The sequence below is a fragment of the Biomphalaria glabrata genome, chromosome 16 (assembly GCF_947242115.1).
Source record: "Biomphalaria glabrata chromosome 16, xgBioGlab47.1, whole genome shotgun sequence".
Classification (NCBI taxonomy): domain Eukaryota; kingdom Metazoa; phylum Mollusca; class Gastropoda; family Planorbidae; genus Biomphalaria; species Biomphalaria glabrata.
The window spans coordinates 10,302,035-10,325,339 of record NC_074726.1 but is presented as its reverse complement, the minus strand read 5'-3'; the positions used below and the strand labels follow the sequence as shown (position 1 = coordinate 10,325,339).

The 23,305-nt window shown below is 35.8% G+C and overlaps 1 protein-coding gene across 1 annotated transcript; it reads right to left on the bottom strand.

Moving 5' to 3' along the window:
- Positions 1-793: 793 nt before the first annotated feature.
- On the bottom strand, positions 794-20,621 carry LOC106057258 (carbohydrate sulfotransferase 11-like). Its single transcript, XM_056014842.1, has 9 exons — positions 20,053-20,621; positions 18,889-18,992; positions 14,373-14,563; positions 13,969-14,144; positions 13,508-13,626; positions 13,313-13,361; positions 12,780-12,917; positions 7,817-7,994; positions 794-1,289 (listed from the first exon to the last, which is right to left on the bottom strand). The coding sequence occupies exons 1-9, from the start codon at positions 20,073-20,075 to the stop codon at positions 963-965; spliced, it is 1,305 nt and encodes a 434-aa protein (XP_055870817.1). The 5' UTR covers positions 20,076-20,621; the 3' UTR covers positions 794-962.
- Between the last annotated feature and the right edge of the window lie 2,684 nt (positions 20,622-23,305).

Genomic DNA, 23,305 nt, shown 5'->3' with positions numbered 1-23,305 from the left:
ATGGTTCAGTATAGGGCTGAAGAAGTGTAGAGTAGTCCAATGCATCATTTACTTTATGCATTACATAGTGGTAAAGATTGTGTGCCAACATTTAAAAGAATTGCTATGCTTTAATGACAAACTTTCTCCACCGTCCAAAATAAATAAATTCGCTGCCCCTGAAAGGGGAAAACGGCATATCATGTTTAGATCTAATGAAAAATAAAGAAGTTATTAATAATCAAAATAAAAAAAAAAATCTTAAGAAAAAAGAAAAAAAAAACTAGGCTTATTTAAAGGGAAAGAATCCTTAGAATAATGTACAGGTTATGTTTAGTATTTGATATTTGAGTTGTTTTTTTTTTAATTAATTCATGTTTTTTTAATTACAATAAATAATTGTTTAAAGAATCAATGCGTGAGGCAAAAATTGCGATAACATTTATTTAAGGGGACTAAACCCAATAAATTTATCTATATCTGTGAATACTGAAGTATTAGTTTTCCTTGTTGGTATCACACACAATCAGCTTCTGTAAAGCCAGACATTTCTAATATTGTTAGACTGCAGGTTCCCATTAATTTAATTTAATTTCTTTGTTAATTCAGCAATAATAATATTTATAAATAATAAAAAAAATTAAATTTACAATGAAACCCAAAAATAGTAGACCTACAAGCCCCAAATATAACTTGAAATTACATTATACAAGAGAAATCCAGGACAATGGGATTAATTATCACACACAAGAATCGTATGCATTTTGTCATAATTTTTATATAAAACATTTAATAGTTATAAAATTAACTTTCTGTTATTGACAGCGTGAAAATTAATAAATAAAATTGTATTCCAATTTGCCTTCTTAAGCTTCTTTATTGGTATTTTTCGTAGATTTGGGAGCTGGCGGATTTTTTAAAGGAGAAAATATACAATTACAAAAAAGGTTGAAGACCACTGTTCTATACCATCATATCCTGTATCATCTGTAGTGGTAGAGATCTATTGGCTTCCTATTGTATTCAAACATCTCAAAGTCTGATTCATACAACTCCAGAAGCCTATTCATGACATCGTTGGGAACTGGTCTGTAAGCTTCAATCATTGCTGCCTTTTTATGGTCGGCGAATAGATTTTTATCTTTGCTCCAGGAAAAGAAAGTTTCTTTACAAATTTGAAGAAAATCTTCTGGTGCGATAGATGCTCCGGTCTCTAGCTGCTCTGGAAACTGGACATTGAAGGGCAAGTGACCATTGTATTGAAACGCTGCCCAAAGTCTTTTATATACAAGTCGTTGGTTAAAACAATTCTGTAAATATATTGAGACAACTTTTCGCTTAGATAGAAATAGTATGATCTAACTAACATTGTTATATATATATATATATATATATATATATATAATATATATATATACCCGTAACAGAGAAAGGCATAAACTGCTTGGCTACCTATCAAGGGGGCTTGAGTTTGAATCAAAACTTGTGCTGAGTTAACTTTGTTGGGCAGCCCAAACACGTCCATAAATAAAAGTTGGGCCGCAAATTAATGATCACGTTAAGTAAGATGTGCTTTACAGAAAGTTTTTCATGACCTAAAAAAAAATTTGCATAAGTTTTTAGAGGCATTCAAAATTGGCTTCCGCACAAACTTAGATAAAACTAAAAACACGCGAGTGGGATATGCGAGTGGGATATGCGAGTGGGATATGCGATTAGGATATGCGATTAGTATATGCGAGTGGGATATGCAAGTGGGATATGCGAGAGGGATATAACGCAATAGAACACAATCGTCATCCCAACAGTGACGTACCCATTCGAGACTTGGAAGTCATCTACCGAAATCGGGAAAATGCTAGATGTAGCTCAGCAAACATGGCTAAGACGGATTTTAGGAGGCAATTATAGATATCGGGTCACGAACAAAGAAATTCGATGCCGTACTGAGACTTGACCTATTTAAGAGGTTGAGACTGAAATTTGCATGAGGTTTTCGGGACATGTTCTCCAACAGAATACATCACGCATCCCAAGAGTTGCAGTGACATGGAGAGATATACGAGGAAAGCGCAAACTGGGACGTTCTCGTAAAACTTGGCATCACAACTTCATGGAAGACAACAGAGCAGTGGTCTTGGAAAAAGCTTCAGATGTTGCCATTGACAGATCTCTATGGAGACAGCTTTCTTATAAATCTTTTATATTAGAGGCGTTAGTTCACAAAAGAAGATAATTACATCCTACGCATTTCATATGTCAATCTAGCCATGCTTGCTAATCATTGGTTTTCGTGGCGGATTTAATCAACCCATTCCATTCTCTAATGGCACTAGGGAAGAAGGAGCACTTGTATTATTTTTTTTTCTAGCGTATGGAATAAGAAATATGCCTCTATCTTTGTGTCTTTATGAGTATTTCATTAGATTTTGTTTTTCTATTTGTAAATTATGGTTCAATGTTTTATCTATTATAGCTACTTCACTTTTTATTCTTCTGTCCTGAAGTGTCTCTAAGTTTAGTGATTTTACTAATGGTGTTACTCTATTGTTTTGTATTTGTTCTAGTTTCTTTATGTGTTCTTGAGTTGAAGGATCCCAAACAGAGGATGCATATTCTAAGATTGACCTAACTAGGGTTAAATGGCATTTTAATTTTATGTTCTTCTTCGATTAGTAAAAATTTCTTTTATTAAACCCCGATGTTTCGATTGATTTTTTTTTTATTTCATCAATATAGGGATTGCATGACAACATTTCATTTACTGTTACACCGAGATATTTTGGGTTTAAAGTCTGTGTAACTAGTTTTCCATGATTAAATTAAGTAGTATTTATTTGAATTAGTTGTTTTTTGTTGTTGTTTTTTTTTGGTCACTCTTTATAACTGGCATTTTTCTGTGTGGAAAATTCATACTTTAGTTTGATTCATATTTCTGAAATTCATCATCTGTAAAATGTCATTATTTAGTGTTGTTTTTATGGCTCTATATATTATGCAATCCTCTGCATATGATCTGACTTTTGTTCCTGAACTAATTCAATTTGGCAAATCATTGATGTAAATACAAATTTGAAAATGTGTATATGGAAAGTGTGGGATTGGTTTGAAATAGTTTGTTAGGGCTCCTATTCTATATATCATCGCTTTATTAAATTATTATAATAATTATAATAATTATTATTATTATTATTATGTTAGAAACGAACGAGTATTTATTCTCTGGCACTGCCAGGGTCGATTTTCGTTAAAGAGAAACAAAATTCATCGCAGTCCCTTTAACAGTTTCCGCTGAGGAATTGTCTGGTGATGTGGCAGGTCTGCAGCAGTACCGCCCTCCGACAGGCAACGAGGATGTTTCTAGGAATATTAAGGGCCTTGAAGGTATCTGTGAGTTCAGTTGTTATTATCCCCTTGGTTGATATAAGAATGGTTATATTGTTATTTTGGATAATTTTCATAGACGCTTAATCTCCAAGCCTAGGTTCCCATACCGTTTTGTCGGTCAGAATAGGCCTATCATAGTACAGCAGATGTTCATTAGACTCGAGAACCTCGCCACAGCGAGTATTTATAATAAGGAGGAGTATCCTACCGATCAAATTGTGTGTCAAAGCAAAGTGTTGGTGTATTAACTTTGCAACTAGGTTATGGCGACCTAGGTAGGCTGATTCTGATAATGCTGAACATCCTGCCATAATGTGTTAAATCGGTTCCCGGTCATTTCATCCCCGGTCACTTCATCCCCGGTCACTTCATCCCCGGTCATTTCATCCCCGGTCACTTCATCCCCGGTCACTTCATCCCCGGTCATTTCATCCCCTGGTCAATTCATCCCCTGGTCACTTCATCCCCCGGTCACTTCATCCCCGGTCATTTCATCCCCTGGTCACTTCATCCCCGGTCATTTCATCCCCTGATATTTTCATCATCTGATCATTTTTATCTAACAAATTGTAGTTTTAAAAATCATGTAATGAGCAATATTTAATGTATTTATTTTTTATTTAAATGACAAAATTGTAACACGTTAATGTTTAAAAGGAATACAGGTGCCATGATATCACGAGGATGAGTGAAAAAAATAAAACCTTATTTCAAGGCTAAAAATTTTCAAGAAAGAGCGATTGAAAAATAAAGTAAAGTGAAACATGGTCGTACTTTCACCACACCTTGGTCTTTGATGATAAGTTATTAGCGGCACGGTCATAATTATTGTAATCGCACTTCTATCTCTCAAATGATTTTTTACTACTTCCACCAAACCTTGGTCTTCGATCCGGATAATATTATGATATTACAACCATGGGCGTAGCCAGGATTTTTTTTCGGGGAGGGTTTTGAATCCCCCCCGACCTCCCCCCCCCCGGCGGAAAAAAAATATATATATGTGTGTGTGTGTGTGTGTACATAATTAATCTTTATTACATTCTGACCTTTTCGGAAGACGTTTATTGTTTATTGTATACTCCCCGCCCTTGCTAGCAAGGGGGGTCTGGGGGAGTTCGCAGCGCTCCCCCACCGCGGGGCGAAGCCCCGCCGCCGAGCACTATTTCTGGTATTGAAAGCCAACAAAGTGCATACTCTGAGGTATCTACAGTGCATTATCTTGCTATTAAAAAGTTTTATTTCAAAAACCTAATGTGCTATTCTTACTGACTTAGACCCTCTCGCGCCGTTCGGCGCATTTTCCGGCAAGCTGTTTCCGCAACTCTTATTTTGCGTAATTCATTTTGTCGGAAAACATGTCCCGCAAAACCTCATGCGACGCTTTGTCACAACCTTACTAAGGATTCGACTCCCAGTTCGGCATATGATTTCTTTGATTTAGACCCGATCTCTATGACTGACTCCTAAAATCTGTCTTAGCCATCTTTGTTGAGACACATTTAATGATTTTCAATTTCGGCAGAAGACTATTCACACTTAATTAATGGAGCCCAAGCCACTGGTAGAAATTTGTAACCTTTCTTGACTACGCTCTTGGAATTACATGCCTGTATTTCGCTTTAGATTTTATATCGAAAAGGAAAGTTTTTTCGTCAAATCATCTGTTGATTGGTTTTAAACTAAATCTCTGTTGTTGTTTTTTTTGTTTTGTTTTTAATTCAAAACCCCATTTAGCTACGATCATAGAATTTGGTGACTGTAGTTTGTTTTAAAATAATATTGAAGAGATAGGTTTTCAACTCAAAACGCTCTGTAGGGGAATTTTAAACTCAAAACCATCTAGAGGGGTTTTAAACTTTAAAGAAAAAGCCATCTGGAGGAGGGGGATATAAACTCAAAACCCCTTTGGCTACGCTCATAGATTTTATAGTGTGTAATTTGCTTTTTTTTTATATTGAAGAGGTACTTTTTAGCTTCAAACCCCAACTGGAAGGGGGAGGGGGGTTAAACTCAAAACCCCTTTGGCTACGCTCATAGAATTTTTAGTGTGTAATTTGCTTTTTTATATTGAAGATGGGGTTATCGTAAATTTTGGATGGGGTTTTAAAATCAAAATCTTCCTCAACTGTGCTGTTGGAATTTGGAGATTGTTGTTTGCATTTTTTTGTTTTGTTTTATAGAAGAGGGGGATTTAACTGCAAAAACCTCCGGTAGGGGGTTTAAAATTCAAAACCCCCTGTAGGGGGTTTTAAACTCAAAGCCCCCTGACAGAGGGATTTGTATCTCAAAACCCCCTGATAGTGGTTTTTAAAATCTCAAAACCCCCCTGGTAGGGGGATTTAAACTCAAAACCCCCTGGTAGAGGGTTTTTAACTCAAAACTGCCTCGGCTGTGCTATGGTAAGTGATGATTTAGTATTAAAATCTCACCTAAAATAAACAAAATGAAAGCAAAAATCAGTCACTTAATTCCGTCCCCCCTCCCCGCAGGGGGGGGGGGATTTAATTTCGGGGGGGTTTGAACCCCAAACCCCCCCCCCTGGCTACGCCCATGATTACAACCCCCACATTCAATAGAAGCCTATAGCTAAGTACACACCCAGATTTACAATATAATATAAGATTTCTCATTAAGAAAACAAAGTGGAAGAGGAAACACTGTAAACGCATTAGTAACAAGTCATAAAATGTCAAAAAGCATTCTACATAATCATATTTATATATAAAATATTTAATTGGGGATGAAATGACCGGGGATGAAGTGATCGGGGGATGAAGTGACCGGGGATGAAGTGACCGGGGATGAAATGACCGGTCACCGTTAAATCAACTCACCAACATTTCCACATTTTCGGCATTTGTCGACAACATTGAGTTTTAGGATATGCTTCTTGTAATTTTTATCCTTATTACTTTGTCCTGTATTGCTGTAACAAAGCCTTCTGTTTCAGGGTAGAGATGACCTGCTTTGAGCCATGCTAAGGAAGCAGTCATGTCGATGTTGTCCCCATGTAATAAAGCCTTCTGTTTCAGGGTAGAGATGACCTGCTTTGAGCCATGCTAAGGAAGCAGTCATGTCGATGTTGTCCCCATGTAATAAAGCCTTCTGTTTCAGGGTAGAGATGACCTGCTTTGAGCCATGCTAAGGAAGCAGTCATGTCGATGTTGTCCCCATGTAATAAAGCCTTCTGTTTCAGGGTAGAGATGACCTGCTTTGAGCCATGATAAGGAAGCAGCCTTGTCGATGTTGTCCCCATCTAATAAAGCCGGGAATTTTCCGTGGAGGTTTTTGTCTTCCCATTGGCGAATCTCATGGCCCACGTCGTCCAAACCGACAATGACGTCAGCATTATTATTTTTATCATTATTATTATTATTATTGATCTGAGATAAGGAAGAAATATTGCTTTCGTTTCATTTCCTGAATCTTATAAAACAGTGATGCCCAACATAAATCGACCTGCGGGCCATTTTAATTTCCGACACTGGTGTCGCGGGCCACATAAAGGAAAGGTACAAAAATGAAATGAAATTGACCTGAAACTATTTAATTAGAAACCCGTGGATCTAGCACTTACATTCATTAATGGGATATTATTATCTTTTTTTTTTTCATGCGTCAGAAAACAGCTTCATTTCTTTACTAAAAATATGAGCAACAGTGTAGCTAGCTTTACCAACGACTTATATTCTTGACTCTTTTTGATAAATATTAACATTAATCTTCCAATCTCTAGACGTAGTTTAACAAGCTTTTTATTCAAATGGCGTCAAATTTGTTTTATAATTGCGTTTTTTTTTTTAAAAAAAACAGCCACACTTTATTGACAACTCAAATACATTGGTTTATTATCATGTTTTGCCAAAAAGTAAAGTTTTTTTTTATTTAAATAAATTCTACATTAAGAGTCTCGTTAACGCACAAATGTTGGCCATGGTCCAATCAATCGGAGTAAAATTGATGACCCTAACGTAGGTAAAGAGACATTTTTAAAACTTTTCTTTAAAAGGGGGGGGGGGTAGTGGATTTTACATACTTTGTGCCGACATTTCGGCGGGCCGGATGGAACCACGTCGCGGGCCGGATCTGGCCCGGGCCGTATTTTGGGCATCACTGATAATATAAAACCATTCGTTAAGATCGGCAACTAACGAAATGATTCTGGATATTTATTTAAAATTTCACCTTCGACACATAGGTGGCAATAGAGCTTGTAGGGCATACATCTTTAACGTCACTAACAGTGAACAATTTGTTTTACTACAATTTTTTAAAAATAATACATTTAGAAGAGGAAGTAACTGTTTTTATGTTTCATTTAATAATGTCATTGATTATCTCCCTTTATTTTTCTATCCTCTTATTTTTTAATTTTTTTTTTTTCAAAGTTTACTTCTGTTAAAATGCATACACTAAAAAAGCTTTAGATAAGCTTAAACTGACTTACTTCATCAGTGGAGTTCAACAACGAACTCAGAAACGTGAATAATTCCATGTTGTAGTAAGTCAACATGGACATCTCTTGGACTGACCTATCAATCGGTCTGGCATTGCCACTTCTGTTGTCTCTCATCATTGACGGCGTTTCTAAAACCCAGGTCAAATTGACTGCTTCCAATATGGTGCTGTTAATTAGAAGAAAGTAAAAGTTCACTATATCAAGTTCACTATATACACACCTGTGTATTATGCCTTAGGCAACAAAGACGCATCATGGCACTGTGTACCGTGTGGGTTACCTCAGTTTACATCAGGACTGTTTGATTCCTTTGATGCGGACACTTCTAACCCATACAACATCCTAAACACCATCCCGAACCAAACTCACCAACCACTAGCCAGATCCACTCCTGTTAAACCTAAATCTACTAAAATTAATACAACAGCCTCACTAAACAAACCTACTAAAGAAGTAATACCAAAATACCTTAAAACCTTAGTAATAAATTTTCAAAGCATTAGGAACAAAACAGCAGACTTAGAAATTTTATTAGAATGTGAGAAACCAGACATAATTGCAGGAACAGAAACTTGGCTGCATCCTGAAATTTATAATGCAGAAATTTTCAATAGTAATTATGAAATTTTTAGAAAAGATAGGGCTGATAATCATGGAGGAGTTCTTTTAGCAATAAAAAACACTCTTATAGCAGAAGAAATTACCTTACCTAACTCAAAAAATGTAGAATCAACATTTTGTAAAATTAATACCACCTCAACATCCCTAATAATAGGCAGCATTTACAGACCACCAAATTCTAGTTTAGAATACATGCAGGAACTATGTAATCAGATTACTACACTTAAAGAGACAAATAAAAATGCAGTTTTTTTGGATTATGGGTGATTTCAACCTACCTGATATAAATTGGAAAACACTAACCATAGATAAACACCAAAACCTTAAGGACATAAATGAGCTTTTCATAGAAACTTTACACAACCTAAGTTTAGATCAAATCATTAAAAAGCCAACTAGATTAAACAACACATTAGATCTCTTCTTAACCAACAGACCTGGATTAGTAGTTGATTATGAAATTATCCCTGGTCTATCAGACCATGAGATCATAAAAATACACAGTCAGATAAAAGCAGTAGCCAATACAAAACCCAAAAGAAAAATCTTACTCTGGAATAAATGTAACCTAACACAACTACACCAAGCTGCACTAAACTTTCAACAAACATTCTTATTAGAAAAAGACATTAACCAACCAGTCGATGACCTCTGGAATTTCATTAAAAACCATCTTAAAAGCATTATAGAAAATCATATACCAACTAAATACACACCAAACAAAATAAATAAATGCTGGTTTAATAATAGACTAAAGAAGCTTTGTAAACAGAAGGAAAACCTCTATAGAAAATTTAAAGAAACTAATGCAGAAAGAGTTTACAAAAAGTATATAAAAATTAAACACTTAACCCAAAAAGTAAGCAGACAGCTGCAGAGTGAATACATAAACAATGTAATATCTAAAGATAACAACAAAAACCTATGGTCATACATTAAGTCTAAGAAAATGGAAACAACAGGCGTAGCGCCATTAAAAGATGAACATAACATAATACATAGTGATAATGAAACTAAAGCAAACATTCTAAACAAATACTTTGCATCAGCATTCTCAGCCCCAGGAGACAAAGACATATTACTGAATTTGAACCAAGTAGACAACATAGAAGATATAGTAGTACAAGAAAATGGAATTCAAAAACTATTAGCCAACACCAAACCAAATAAAGCTTCTGGACCTGATGGTATTCCAGCTAGATTACTCAAAGAACTAAGTAATGAGCTAGCCCCAGTGTTCAAAATACTCTTTCAGGCTTCACTTAACCAGGGCAGAGTACCAAAGGACTGGAAAGAAGCTAATGTCACCCCCCTATTTAAAAAAGGAGAAAAATCTGACCCAGGGAACTACAGACCAGTATCACTTACCAGCATCACATGTAAAATCCTAGAACACATAATATGTAGGAACATCATAAACCACTTAGACAAACATAATGTCCTCACACCATACCAACATGGCTTTAGGAAATATAGATCATGTGAAACACAACTAATAGGACTAATTGATGATTTTTCAAAAGGTTTAGATAATAGTGAACAAATAGATGCTATCTTACTAGATTTTTCTAAGGCTTTTGACAAAGTTCACCACCATAGTTTGCTTAAAAAATTAAAATATTTCAGCATTAATGGTCCACTGCATCATTGGATCAAAGACTTTCTGATAGGGAGAGAACAAACTGTAATAATAAATGGCTCTAAATCAACACCGATAACAGTAAACTCAGGTGTACCTCAAGGTACAGTCTTGGGTCCACTACTATTTTTAATTTACATAAATGATTTACCAAATTGCATTAGTTCAGGAACAAAAGTCAGATTATTTGCAGACGATTGCATAATATATAGAACAATAAAAACAACACAAGACACAGATATTTTACAAAGAGAATTAGATGAATTACAGAAATGGGAATCAAATTGGAGCATGTCTTTCCACCCAGAAAAATGTCAGTTGTTAAGAGTAACAAAAAAAACTAAAACAAATTAATTCCACTTATCTTATTCATGGCAAACCAGTATCACAGACTAAAAACGCAAAATACCTAGGTGTTATAATAAATGAAAAACTATCATGGAATCCACATATTGATGAAACTACAAAAAAATCAAACAAAGCATTAGGATTTATTAAAAGAAATTTCTATAAATCAAATAAGAACATAAAACTAAAATGTTACTTAACCTTGGTTAGGCCAATAATAGAATATGCATCCTCCGTTTGGGACCCCTCAACTCAAGAAAACATTAAGAAACTGGAACAGACACAAAATAGAGCAGTGAGATTCATAACAAACGAATATTCACATTTGACTAGAGTAACACCTTTAGTAAAATCACTAAATTTAGAAAGCCTTCAGGACAGAAGGCTCAAAAGTAAAGTAGCAATCATACATAAAACACTGAACCATAATCTTCAAATACAAAAACAAAATTTAATAAAATACTCTGAAAGACACAAAGATAAAGGCGCATTCCTCGTCCCATATGCTAGGACAAATTTGTACAAATACTCCTTCTTCCCTAGTGCTATTAGAGCATGGAATGGGTTGCCTGAGCTAGCCAGGAAAACCAGTGACTTGGCAGAATTTAAGTCATTGGTTAATATGCATGACTAAATGCATGACGCGTAGGACGTAATCATCTTCTTTTTTGAAGTAACGTCTGTATTATATAAGATAAGATAAGTATAAAATCAAGTTCACTATATCATTGTATAAAATCAAGTTCACTATATCACTGTATAAAACCCATCTCAAACTTTGCGTTTGAGTACTTAAAACTTTGTTTAGACATACAATTTTCCCATATTTACAGTAAATATCCGGTTTACATTTTTTGCCAACTCAAAGTTTTGTTTTCACTATATGAAGAGTGTATGTTTTATAAATTACGGGCGTACCTTCAGATGTGAAGAATATTACGTACGAGCCAAAACCTTCCCATGCCGTCTTGCAAGATTCAAACTCAGGACCATCGTGACGAAATTCTACTGCAAACCACTGCCTATTTAATGGATGCTTGCGAAGCTTTCTCTTCTATTTTTTTTTACAATTACTACTATTACGATTCGTAATGATATGCTTACACTAAATATGTTAACCCTTTAAGTACATCTTTTAAAGCCTGTGATAAGAGCCATGACTAATAGTGTAGGGCCACAATGCGGTGCCCCAGCCAAGCGCGGGACCCAATTGAAACAATCAGTCTAAGGCCGGCCCAGCCCATCCTACATGGTACAACTTCAAAGAAAACAATAATAAAGTAATATCGAACTTTTTAGTAAGGATCACTAGGACATATTTTTTAAACTCGTTTATGCAAACGGTCTTAGAAATTTTGGCAATTGTTTTTTTCAAATTGGCATTACTAAATTAAACAATTTCTATCATACAAGCCATTAGATTTGAAAAAAAAAATGTTTTCATTTTTTTTTGGAAAGAGAAAATGTATATTAATAAATTAATAAATATTGTTTTATATAATACCTGTTAACTTCACGATATTACCGCGCAGTAATAGCACTTAACTAAAGGGAAAGTATTTTTCATTTTGGTTGAGGCTTTGATTTAGAGATTCCCCCTTTACAAAACAATTAGATATATTAGATAATCATTCAATAATATCAGTTAGGTCAGGTTCACATTTAGCTTCATCGTCACCTATCCTTTTGTCTGTTGGACCATTGAGGCACCACACAAGATTTTTCTACCGTCTTTCTCCATTTCAATCTGTCCTTTGTCTTTAATAAAATTTCATTCACTGTCTTCCCATCGCTTTCTTCCTGTTTCTGAAGGAAGGTCTTTGCGAGGAGGACCTTGCGAGATCGACCTGAATTCTAACTTGTGGCTCACGCCTCCTCCACTCTACTAGTAAGGTTCTTACGTCTAGAGAAGATTGTAAAGCTATATACTGTTTGTTTCAATTTAGCGCGGCGATCTATACTATATATATCAAGTCGTTAGTCGAACTAACAATACAACAGCACGTCTTATCTTTTTGTATCGACGGAGATAGGGTTGTAGTTGTTGATAGTTTGTAGCTCATTGTTTCTGATATTCTTTCTGAAAATATTGAAACCTGCCTATCTATCTACTGAGCGAACCAGTTCGGGGGCCAATTGTGAGTTTGTGTTTCAACACAAACTTTCTTTGTAACCCTGTTTTATTTTGTTATCTACTTAACCACAGTGACTTTCAATTTAGCGTCTTTGACATTCCTTAATCTATCGTCAAAATCTTCAATACACAATTAGATATTGTTTAAGGATTATCAATTTGGATTTATGGGATTCATTGGACAATAGGACACATCTTAGAGCCTGTACCTTGTATCTGCATGAAACGTTTCCATTTTCCCAATGACATGGGGTCTAAACACACAGGGATCACAAAGAAATCTGTAAGGTGCCCAGTGCTCGTTCAACAAGTTGGGCTCTTGTAAAAACTTGTCACGTGATATGTAACTGAAATACAAAATCTTACAATGAAATTAAAGTAAAATAGCTTTAAAGAGCTAAAGCATTTATCTTAAGTGTTAGGCGAATAAAAGCAGCCAGGATAGTAGCTCTAAGTATTAAGGTAAATCAGAAAATGTGACTTATAAATCAATTTAATCCATTGAATACTTTCAACAAAGGCCATTAAGGAATCGAAAATCTTCACTATCCCTTAGGCCTGAGAGAAGGGTTTTCATGAGAGAACAGGCGTGGATCGAGAGCTCTGGACTTGCCTGAAGATTACTTAATGTATCTGGTCACTACTGGATATCTTTGAAACTTTATCTTTGAATAATTTCATATTATTTAAAAATTGCAGAAACAAAATACTAACACTCAAAAAAGACGAAACAAAAACTCACGTCAAAAACTGTACGAATGAAATGTTTGTGGGGCATTCTTTTTCTGCTTCTATAAAACATGCCAGAAGTGAATTAATTGGCTTTTTTAAAAAGCAAACATTCATCTAGTCTAATAATATCACTGAACTTCTATAGACAGATTTTTTTAAATTAACCAATGATCAACATATTAGACGATCAAGAGAAATAACCTACCTGTCAGATTGAAAAAATTGGCAATGTTGGCGCCCTCTGTAAACCAAAAATCTGGCAACCAAAATTTATCAATCCACGCTGACCACAGACGACTGTAAGGGTCTCTTACAAACATGAACCTACCGAACAATGGTAATATAAACATCTATTGAAACATTAAGAGAATACAAAATGCTGTTGCGTAACTAGTGTTCGGGGAGTGAGTACTAATGTTAAAATCCCCTCCCGGTCCCTCTTGAGGAGGCCCCAAATGAGTGTCCACAATTTTTTTACATTAATTTAATAAAATATTAAGCCAATGCTATGTTATATTGCTATTCATGTTGTAATGTAAATCAATGACCATGTTTCATGTATTACACACATTAAACTTATATGTTTATTAAGTACATTATCTCATGTCAAGGTGTTGAGTGTCAAAATGCAAGGGCCCCTAAAGAGTCCCTCGCTCCCTGTGTTACCTGAGCTTGTTGGATAGCTCGCTAGGACCTGGCTCATCGCTATACACGCTGACATTTCTACTGAAGCTGCTGTAGTGGGTTATAATTCTTGGAATATCGTGCGGACTTTCGAATACCATTCCATATGTATCGTTATTTAAGAAACGCAATATGTTGATCCAGTAAGTGCAGCCAACCTGGCAATATAATTGAAAGTAAAACTTTAGTTTTGGCATGTAACATTTACAAACGAAAAAGCCAGTGAAAGTTATTCTCAGTAATTATTTTAGAAGCGATGTACATCAACTGTTGAATTTCTAGGAAAATCGTTAGAGCCTTTTTTGAGATCCGTGACTTCTAAGTTCCATTCAGATTCCTCCATGAAGTTCTGACTTGAATCGAATTGTATAACAAAGGATTCCTACCTTGGGTACAACGCAATATGCCATTTTATTGAACTGGTCCAAGAAGACTCTCTGCGCTTGACCACGATGGCCGTGTTTAAAGCAAGCGTCATTGGCCACCTTGGTTCTATGCCTATAAATATCTGAGTCGATGGTCCGTTGTAAATGTGTAGGGCAGCTCATGTTGACTATCCTGTAGTGTAAAACGGGGGCTGTAAAATAAAAAAAAAGTGTTTAAAATACTTTTTAATTTTGGAAACAATTACTTGAAAACTCTATGAAACAACCCGGTGCGGGTAACAGGTAATCAAATGTCAGTAGGTTTAATTATAAGGGGTGGGATTTTTAATTCCGAGATTTTAGGGCCCCCCTGAGTCCACCAAACTGTAATGGGTACCTGACTTTAGTTGGGGAAAGTAAAGGCGGTTGATCGTTGTGCTGGCCACATTACGCCCTGCTCGTTAACCGTTGGCCACAGAAACAGATGACCTTAACATCATCTGCCCTATAGATCGCAAGGTCTGAAAGAGGAACTTTACTTTTACATTTTTAGCTAATTAGAGCATCTTAAACGCATTGTCTGATTAACATTATCTCATCGAAAACGTGGCAAGCAACACAAAGTCACATCTGACACTACAAACACGCCATGATAGTGACTTATATTGTCACAATTTCAACTTCCTCTATCCGTCAGTCTGTTGGACAGTTGGTGCACTTCACAGGATCTGTTGGCAGTCTTTCTCCATGCCTCTCTGTCTTTTGCTTATGATAGAATCTCGTCAAATAGCAGGCCCGTTCATTCTTTTATGCGGTCTTCCCATTGCTTTCTCAGTCTGCCTCTTCTTCTTTTTCCTGGTACTGTTCCATGAAGAAATGGTTGTTGTTGTTGTTTTTGCGAGCCATGACGACATTGTGATATGACCATACAAATTTAGTCTGCTTTTCTTGACAGTTTTTAGCTGGGCATCGTGGGGTCCGATCGCTGAATTAGTGATGTCTGCATACTCTTGATTGTAATGCTGTCTATGTATGTGATACCAAAGATCCTTGTGTAACCCCTCAATCTCAACTGAGACTAATATCGTAGATTTCAAACAATGACATGCGCATTTGAGTTTAGAAACAGTCACGTGCATGGGCGTATCCAGGATTTTTTTTTTCGGTAAATATATCAATTAATAATGATTAGTCAAGTAATTAGAATTTGTGCTAGACCTAGACCAACAACAATAAATCTGTCTGATTATTAATATTTTATACCAATTTGTTTTTGTTTTGCGTTATTTCACACTTTTAGCTTTCTCAATACGCTATGATCCTATCACTTGTCTGGACCAGTTGTAAAAATGGGAGGGGGGGGGAGAAATGGATTTTAATTTAATCAGTTTTTAAAATCATTCACAAAAAAAAAATGGGGATCAACCTGAATTCTAACTTGCGGCTCACGCCTCCTCGTGCCACTCTACTAGTAAAGTGCTTACTTGTAACTTGTAACTTGTAAAGTTATATATTGTTTGTTTCAATTTAGAGCGGAGATTTATACAGGGGGGACTCATTCAGCTTATAACACCACTTCAGTCAAGTACAATTTCTTTACCTTGTTCGAGATACCAAAAAAAATAACTAATTACCAATTGTTAATTAACTAATAGGTTTTTTTTATTGTTACTTGTGTTGTCAGGTAAAAGAAATGATTGAGCACAATCTCAGCTCACTGGAGGATCCAGGTGGGGGGGGGGGGGGGCTGTAGGGGCGATCGAATATATATATATGCTCTATGCGCGTTTATGCTTAGGGTTAGGGTTTACTGGGCGTTAGGGTTAGTATTTGGAACAAAATCACCCCCCCCCACTCCAAAGTTGAGGATCCGCTAGTGTCTCAGCTTGACCCGAGATTGGGTTACGGACAAGAAACGTGTACACACTTTTGACCAGACAAACAGACACACAGACAGACAGAGTGAGTTGATACAAACTTTGTAAAATATTTGTTTACATCATCGAAACAATGTCATCATATAATAACATCAATAATAACAACAAATCTATCAAACAAAAACTATTACAATTTCATTTAAGAAACATACATATAAACATATAAAAATATAAATAAACTATATTGATTGGAAAAACAATGGAAAGGAAGAAAACCCTAACAAACATCAATCAATATCCAAACGCTGTTTCTCATTGGGGCGTTTTTTTTGGCGGGGGCCTGTATGGCTATCTATGCTCGGCCTTAGACCTCGCTTCTAAACCGAGCGTCTTGATAAACTAACTATCGGTAATAGGGATGTGATCATCTACATCTGCTTCGATCTTTCCTAAATAGAGGTTGGTTCAGACAAGCTTCCATGGGTGTAATAGTTCCAAGAGTCTTTGACTCAAATCTTAGGACAAATACGAATACTGATTCTTTTGCATATTTGAATGATCAAGGGATAAGGATGTGGAATAAAGACCAAACATAGAGTGTAACACATTTATAATTATACTAATAAAAATAAAATTCCCTTCTCAGACCTTGTGATCAAGAGGCAGATGATGTAAGGGTGTCATGTGGCCAGCACAACGACCAACCGCAATTTACTTTCCCCAGCTGGCCTACGTCATTCTTAATGTTTATGAAAATAACGCCATCGTTTAGAATAAACGTTTTGTTACTTGTCAACAACATACAGCCATGACCTTTCTATGCAAATATTCAATCACAAAATGAACTTGTGAAAGAATAAACGACTGCTTTACGTTAAGTGACAGTCACTTGCTCTCTAAGCCCTACCAAAAGTATATGTACTCTACATTTGATAGGTGTTATTTACGTACTCACTTAAGCAGTGCGCGGGGCCCTGGGTGAGTGCAGAGACGTAGCTAGGGTGTGGGGAGGGGATGGGAGACTTTGAAAATCCCCCCAGGCCCCAACTTGGAGGGGCTCCCCAATTAGTGTAGTTTTTATTAAACATTAAATATTACGCAAAAATGCAGGGGGCCAATGAGGTCAAGGCCCCCGGGTCCCAAAATGATGGCTAATTCCTAGAAATGCTACTGGGTAAGTGTCACATCAGGGTCCAGAATATTGTAGGATGGTCTGACGGTGACTAAAGATTTTCTTTATCGCGGGGCCTGGGTGCAGTCTCACCACTACGTCTGCCTCTGCATTTACTATTTGATAGTCCATCCCATAAAAATGTCACTCTGACGTTTTTATGGGCCAGGAGGACATGCGTGTGGATGTCGAGGTGTTGCTGAAGGCTACGGCAAAATTTTGTGTTACTGATCGATACTTCACAAAAATGTTACAAATTATTGAACCGAACTGTTTTACAAAGCTTTTTTTTTTTTACTTTTCCCTTTAAATGGTTAACATAATAAGATTAGTAATATGAGTGTTATAAATTTTCATACAACTTTAATAAGCGGTGAGTGGTAAAGCGCTTCCTAGCAGACAGGTCTAGAGTTCGAATCCTGGTGAAGACATGAATTTCAATTTTTAGCTCGTTCATGATTCCATACAACTTAAATAGGTATCTGACATTATCTGGAACAAAGTAAATGGTCATGAGATCCTTGTTGACAGTAAGCCACAGAAACAGATGACCTTTACATCATCTGCCCTATAGATCGCAAGGACTGAAAGAAGAACTTTACTCTTTTTCCAAAGCTTAAATCAACTCACTCTGTCTGTCTGGTAAAAGATTTATACATGTTATTTTTCCCACACTCAAAACCAGGGGCGGACTGGCTATATTGGCATTAGGGCAAATACCCGGTGGGCCGGTACCTAAATGGGCCGGTAGAACCACAGTATTCATCTTTTTTTTTTTAAATCACGTTTGTTTTATAAGATAAGGCAGCACGTATTAAATTGTGGAAGGTTTTCTAGTATTCTCTTACAAAAGAGGCCCTCTTAGTGAAGTATTTATAGTCACTGTATGCATGTGTACAGTTATCGATACATTATCAAACTTGACAGAATGATTTTGAGGATATTTTGACCTAGAATTGGATGTCATCATATAATATACAATTTATGGGCCGGACGAAATAGAGATGCCCGGGACGGTTTTGACACCCAGTCCGACCCTGCTCAAAACTAACTAATTTATGTTGTTAGATTTATGCACATTTTCTTTTGCATTTTTTTTCTCTCTTGTGTCCTTGTGCAATCTAATAATTACGTATTTGTAGGTGAATAAGTTTTACTGTTTATTAATATAATAATCAATATAATAAAGTATTATTATGACTCAATATATGAACTATAAAATTAAAGACAATATATTGTCGTAACTCTGACCCTTTGTCCGTCGTCGCCTATGGTTTGCACCTTAAGCCCGTCTTTTTCTAAAGTTCATAAATTTCATAATTAATTGACACTTCCGTGTAGAAACTGGAAGCTACTAGAATATAAGTAACTTCCTGTTAACACTTATCCGGTAAGTTTGACGCGTACTGTATAAAAGAACCTACTAGTTAAAGTAAAGGAAAAAGAAACTATTGATTTACTATTAATATGGAAAATTAAGTTCACTTACCTGATCGTCTGCTGGTCACGTGAGTATAAACAAAGACAAAACAAATCAATGAGAACATTACCGTGAATGTGAGAAGGATCTGAACCTTTCTCTTTCGAAACATCCTGTGTAATTTAAAACAATTAATATAACTTCAAAGAAACAGTTTTTTAAATAGTTAAGAAATGGAAATATTGTTTTTTAATTTTGAAAGATCTAAAATATCATGTTATCGGATTTTCGATATCTTTTCTAGTTTACAAGATCTAAATGGGACGGACGGACAGACTCACCACACGAAACTAATAGTGGCTATTCCGCGGCAGCTAAAAATGTTTTAGAATGCTGTTAATGCTTTAGAGCAAAGTTGCAGCAACATTACTGAAAAGCTAGTCTCTATAGTTGATAATGTGACGCGGTGGCTGAGTGTTTAAGCGCTTGGTTTCCGAGCCTGGGGTCTGGGTTCGAATCTTGGTAAAGACTGGGGTCTTAAATTTCGGGATTTTTAGGGTGCACTTGAGTCCACCCACTTCTAATGGGTACCTAGCTTTAGTTGGGGGAAAGTATTGGCGTCTGGTCGTTGTAATTGCCACATGACACCCTGCTAGTTTATCGTTGGCCAAATAAACAGATGTCCTTAAAATCATCTGCCCTATAGGTGGCATGGTCTGAAAGGTGAACTTCACTTTTTCTTTTATATAGTGAATAATTTGCTTATTTTTTAATATTTTTTTTTTGGACAATGTTCTGGGTATTTTATGTCAGTATCTAGCACAGCATCTCTTTTGAAGGTTGTCTATTGTATGCAGAGTAAGTAGCTGCCCTACAGAAGTTGCGAGTTCCCCGCTCCTTCGCTTTCGCAATAAGTATTCAACACAAGTTGATGTAAGAGAGATTCTTAACGTTTTTAAAACCTGCGAGAGACCTAAAATTGTAAAAACAAGGTTACAAAGACCGTTTGTGTTGGATTCCCTTGAACCACGGGGTAAAATAATAAATTATTTGTTGAAACTAATTTAAATTTGTTTGATTAAAAATTAGAAGCCTATAATTTCAAACCGAGATGCTGATTCTTGATTCTTTATCCACACTTTAAACATTGAAATAATCAAATCTTGCAAATGTTTAAAATCGAACGCATAATATTAATTATTAAAATTTTACGAAATACAATAATACAAATACCTTTTCATGTGAAGTAAATCCATTGTTTGTAAACATTTTTAGTGATTTTTTTACTTGAATTAAAAAATTTTTGTTCGTTCGCTACATATTTAATTGAATTTTCTTTTTAGTTTTCTTTTTTTTTTGTTAAGAAAGATTGAAATATTGCAAAGAACGTCTTTCGGTTCTGAAAATATTTCCAGCTAACCCCAAAATGTCACAAACAAAAACTTAAGAGCTTTATATCCTGATCAATTTAATTAAGAAAAGAAAGAAGAGTTCCTCTTGGTTCAGTGTTGAGATTTTAATACCATAAAGTGGCTTGTAATGCTTTGTGACATCTAAAGAATCCTGTCGTTAATCTTAGAAACTTCACAATGGTCCTGAATCAAATCCTTGTGTCACAGCCTGATGTCTGATAAGGATTTACAATTAAACACATAAACACCCGTCCAATGGTTGTCAAACACAGAATCACACACTCGCTAAAAGTAAACCCATTCAAGTTTTTGGAGCCACACACTTTTACAACTTGTTTGCTAAAGATTCAACCGAATAGGACAAGACGTATACATTAAACACACACACACACACACTCACACACACACAGTCTTACAATCACGTGGTAATGATTCCCATAGCCAGCTTATTGCTATATCGATAGTCAGCGACTAACAAAAGATGATTCGTAAATCAATCAATGGTATCGCAATCAATTCAACTCCTCTCTCTCTTCCCTCTCTCTCTCTCTCTTTCTCTGTCTCTCTTTCTCTCACGTCCCTCTCGTTGTCGAGGTTTTACTCACGCGGCGTATTTGTTTTTTAATTCTTACCCTTTCTTTTTTTTTATTCCCAGGACTTCGAACAGCATTTAACCTTTCATCTCTGATCAAACATCGATAATTTTAGATCGAAGACATACTTGTACAATCAACGAGTCCTAATAAAAAAAAAAGGTGATTCAATGCTTTCTAATCAAGATCACGATATTCCTTACGCCTTCAAACCATTTTTTTTTTCCTTTTTTTTTTGTTATCACTATGGCAACGTTATCTGTTCTCTTGCGTACGCCGGAAACGGTCACTCCATTGTTTCGATTCGGAGAAAAAAAAAAAGAAGTAGAAAAACAGTTCTGATCAGACGATTGTGTTAATAAACTGGACTTTTTTTTTTATCTTTAACACACATACACAGGCGAGTATCTTCCCTATGGTGAGGGAGGGAGCGCGGAATCGGAACAAGTTTATACCACAGCCTAATCCTGAAATCAGGATATCTATAACCTGGTTATAGTTTATTATTATTATTATTATTATTTTTTTTTTTTTTTTTTTTTTTTTAATTCCCTGGCGTAGCCACGGGACATACTGCATTCCTCATTTATCTTCGGACTCTAAGCCAAGCCTTATTATTATTATTTTTATTATCTGTTTCTGTGGCCTACAGTTAACGAGGGAGTCACCCCCTTTACTTTTCCCCTAACATTATGACAAGTACCCATAAGAGTTGGGTGAACTCAGAGACGCCCAAGGATCCCGAAATGAAAAATTCCACAGCGAGCCTCCTATTTGTTTAGTAGAAAAAAGTATGTTTTTACAGTTGGATAAATATTTTAAAATGGTATTTTAATTATATTTTTTAAGAATAGAGATTCAAAAATTAGTGAGTGCGAGCTTCAGCCACAGCTTAACAGAACATCAACAGATCATCACCAGATCATCAACAGATCATCAACAGATCATCACCAGATTATAGACACACATAAAAGAGATTCTAATCATAAGTGTTATTGCAAAGCCTGTTAATCAGCCTGTTTAGGATTCCGTAAAGTTGCTTTTGCCAAATGGTTATAAGCACTCCACTTCCTATAGAATTCTTCTGCTGGATCCAACATCACACGTCTCAAATAGCCTCTTTCACTCAGTCCAACAGCTGGCCTTCAAGCCGTGAGGTCTTACAATAAACATCCGAATATCTAGGCCAGTGTTTCCAAATCTGTGTTCCGCGAAACAAAAGAGGCCCGAGTAGGTGTTCTTCGAACTATTGAGGTAACTAACTAGAGTAAATAAAGGCATGCAGAAGAACAAATTGAAAAAATAAAATGAGCTGGTGGATTGAATTCTCAGAGATATACTTTATAAATTGAGCCAAGCGACTAAGAGGAAAGGAGAGTAAAGTAAAAAAATGTTTCTGAAAAGGGGGGGTGGGAGAATTTTTTCCAAGGGAGGTTGAAGTAAACACGAAATGCGTCTGGTTTTAAAAGTGAGTTGTATTTGGTTCAAACTGTTCAAGAAAATATTTTACTTTGTGAAAGATATATATATATATATACAGAGAGAGAGAGAGAGAGAGAGATTTTTTCTAAGATTATAACAACAGACTTTGTCTGTCTTTTTGTCTGTCTGTCTGTCTGGTAAAAAAGTTTGTACACGTTATTTCTCCGACACCCATTCTCGGATCAAGTTGAAATTTATCACTATTATTTCCATTACTTGACAGAACAAGAATCGATAAAAAAAAAAACTTTTAAAATTAACTATTGGTTATTAATTATTTTGTTTGGTATCGAACAAGGAAAATAAATTGTACATGGCTATGTGGTGGTATAAGCTGAATTAGTGCCCTTTATAGGTCGCCTCTTTAAAGTTGGAAACTAACTTTAGATAACATAAAAATCTTCTATTTGCATCTGTTTCTTCTGCTAATGGTTAGGAATCAAGCATATGTTGCCAGCAAAACGAACTACCGCCTTTACTTTCCCCAACTAAAGACAGGTACCCTTTGGAGTTAAGAGGACTCAGGGGACACCCTAAAAATCCCCAAATTCCAAATCCCAGACTTCATCAAGATTCGAAGCCAGGACACCAGGTTCGAAAGCCAAGCGCTTAACTACTCATCCCATTCGCCCACAACAAGTAGACACATTTTTATACCGAAGTCCCACAGCTTTATATAATGGTTATTAAATATCTCTAATAATACGTCAGTTTGACTATTTTATTATCTGAATGTAGAAGAATCTCTTTAAGTTTCTCTTCGTTTACTTTCCTACGAGTTTTGATTGTGACGACATTATTGTTGACCGTTGCTTAATGGACGCCTGTAGCAATGACCACGGACATTGAAGCTGATAGCTTGTTTTTTTAATGTCCTGCTGGGAATTGTCCAGCATATAGGAAACTAAGGATTTTTAGCAAACAAATTTTCTCGCTTGATTAGAGCAACATCATTAGTAAATTTACTAAGTTTAGAGACACTTCAGGAAAATTTACTAA

Coding starts and splice junctions, on each gene's coding strand:
- LOC106057258 (XM_056014842.1), bottom strand. CDS start 20,075: ATGGATTTACTTCACATGAAAAG. Junction 18,993..20,052: donor GATTTACTTCACATGAAAAG/GTATTTGTATTA, acceptor TAAATTACACAG/GATGTTTCGAAAGAGAAAGG. Junction 13,362..13,507: donor CAATTTTTTCAATCTGACAG/GTAGGTTATTTC, acceptor CATGTTTTATAG/AAGCAGAAAAAGAATGCCCC.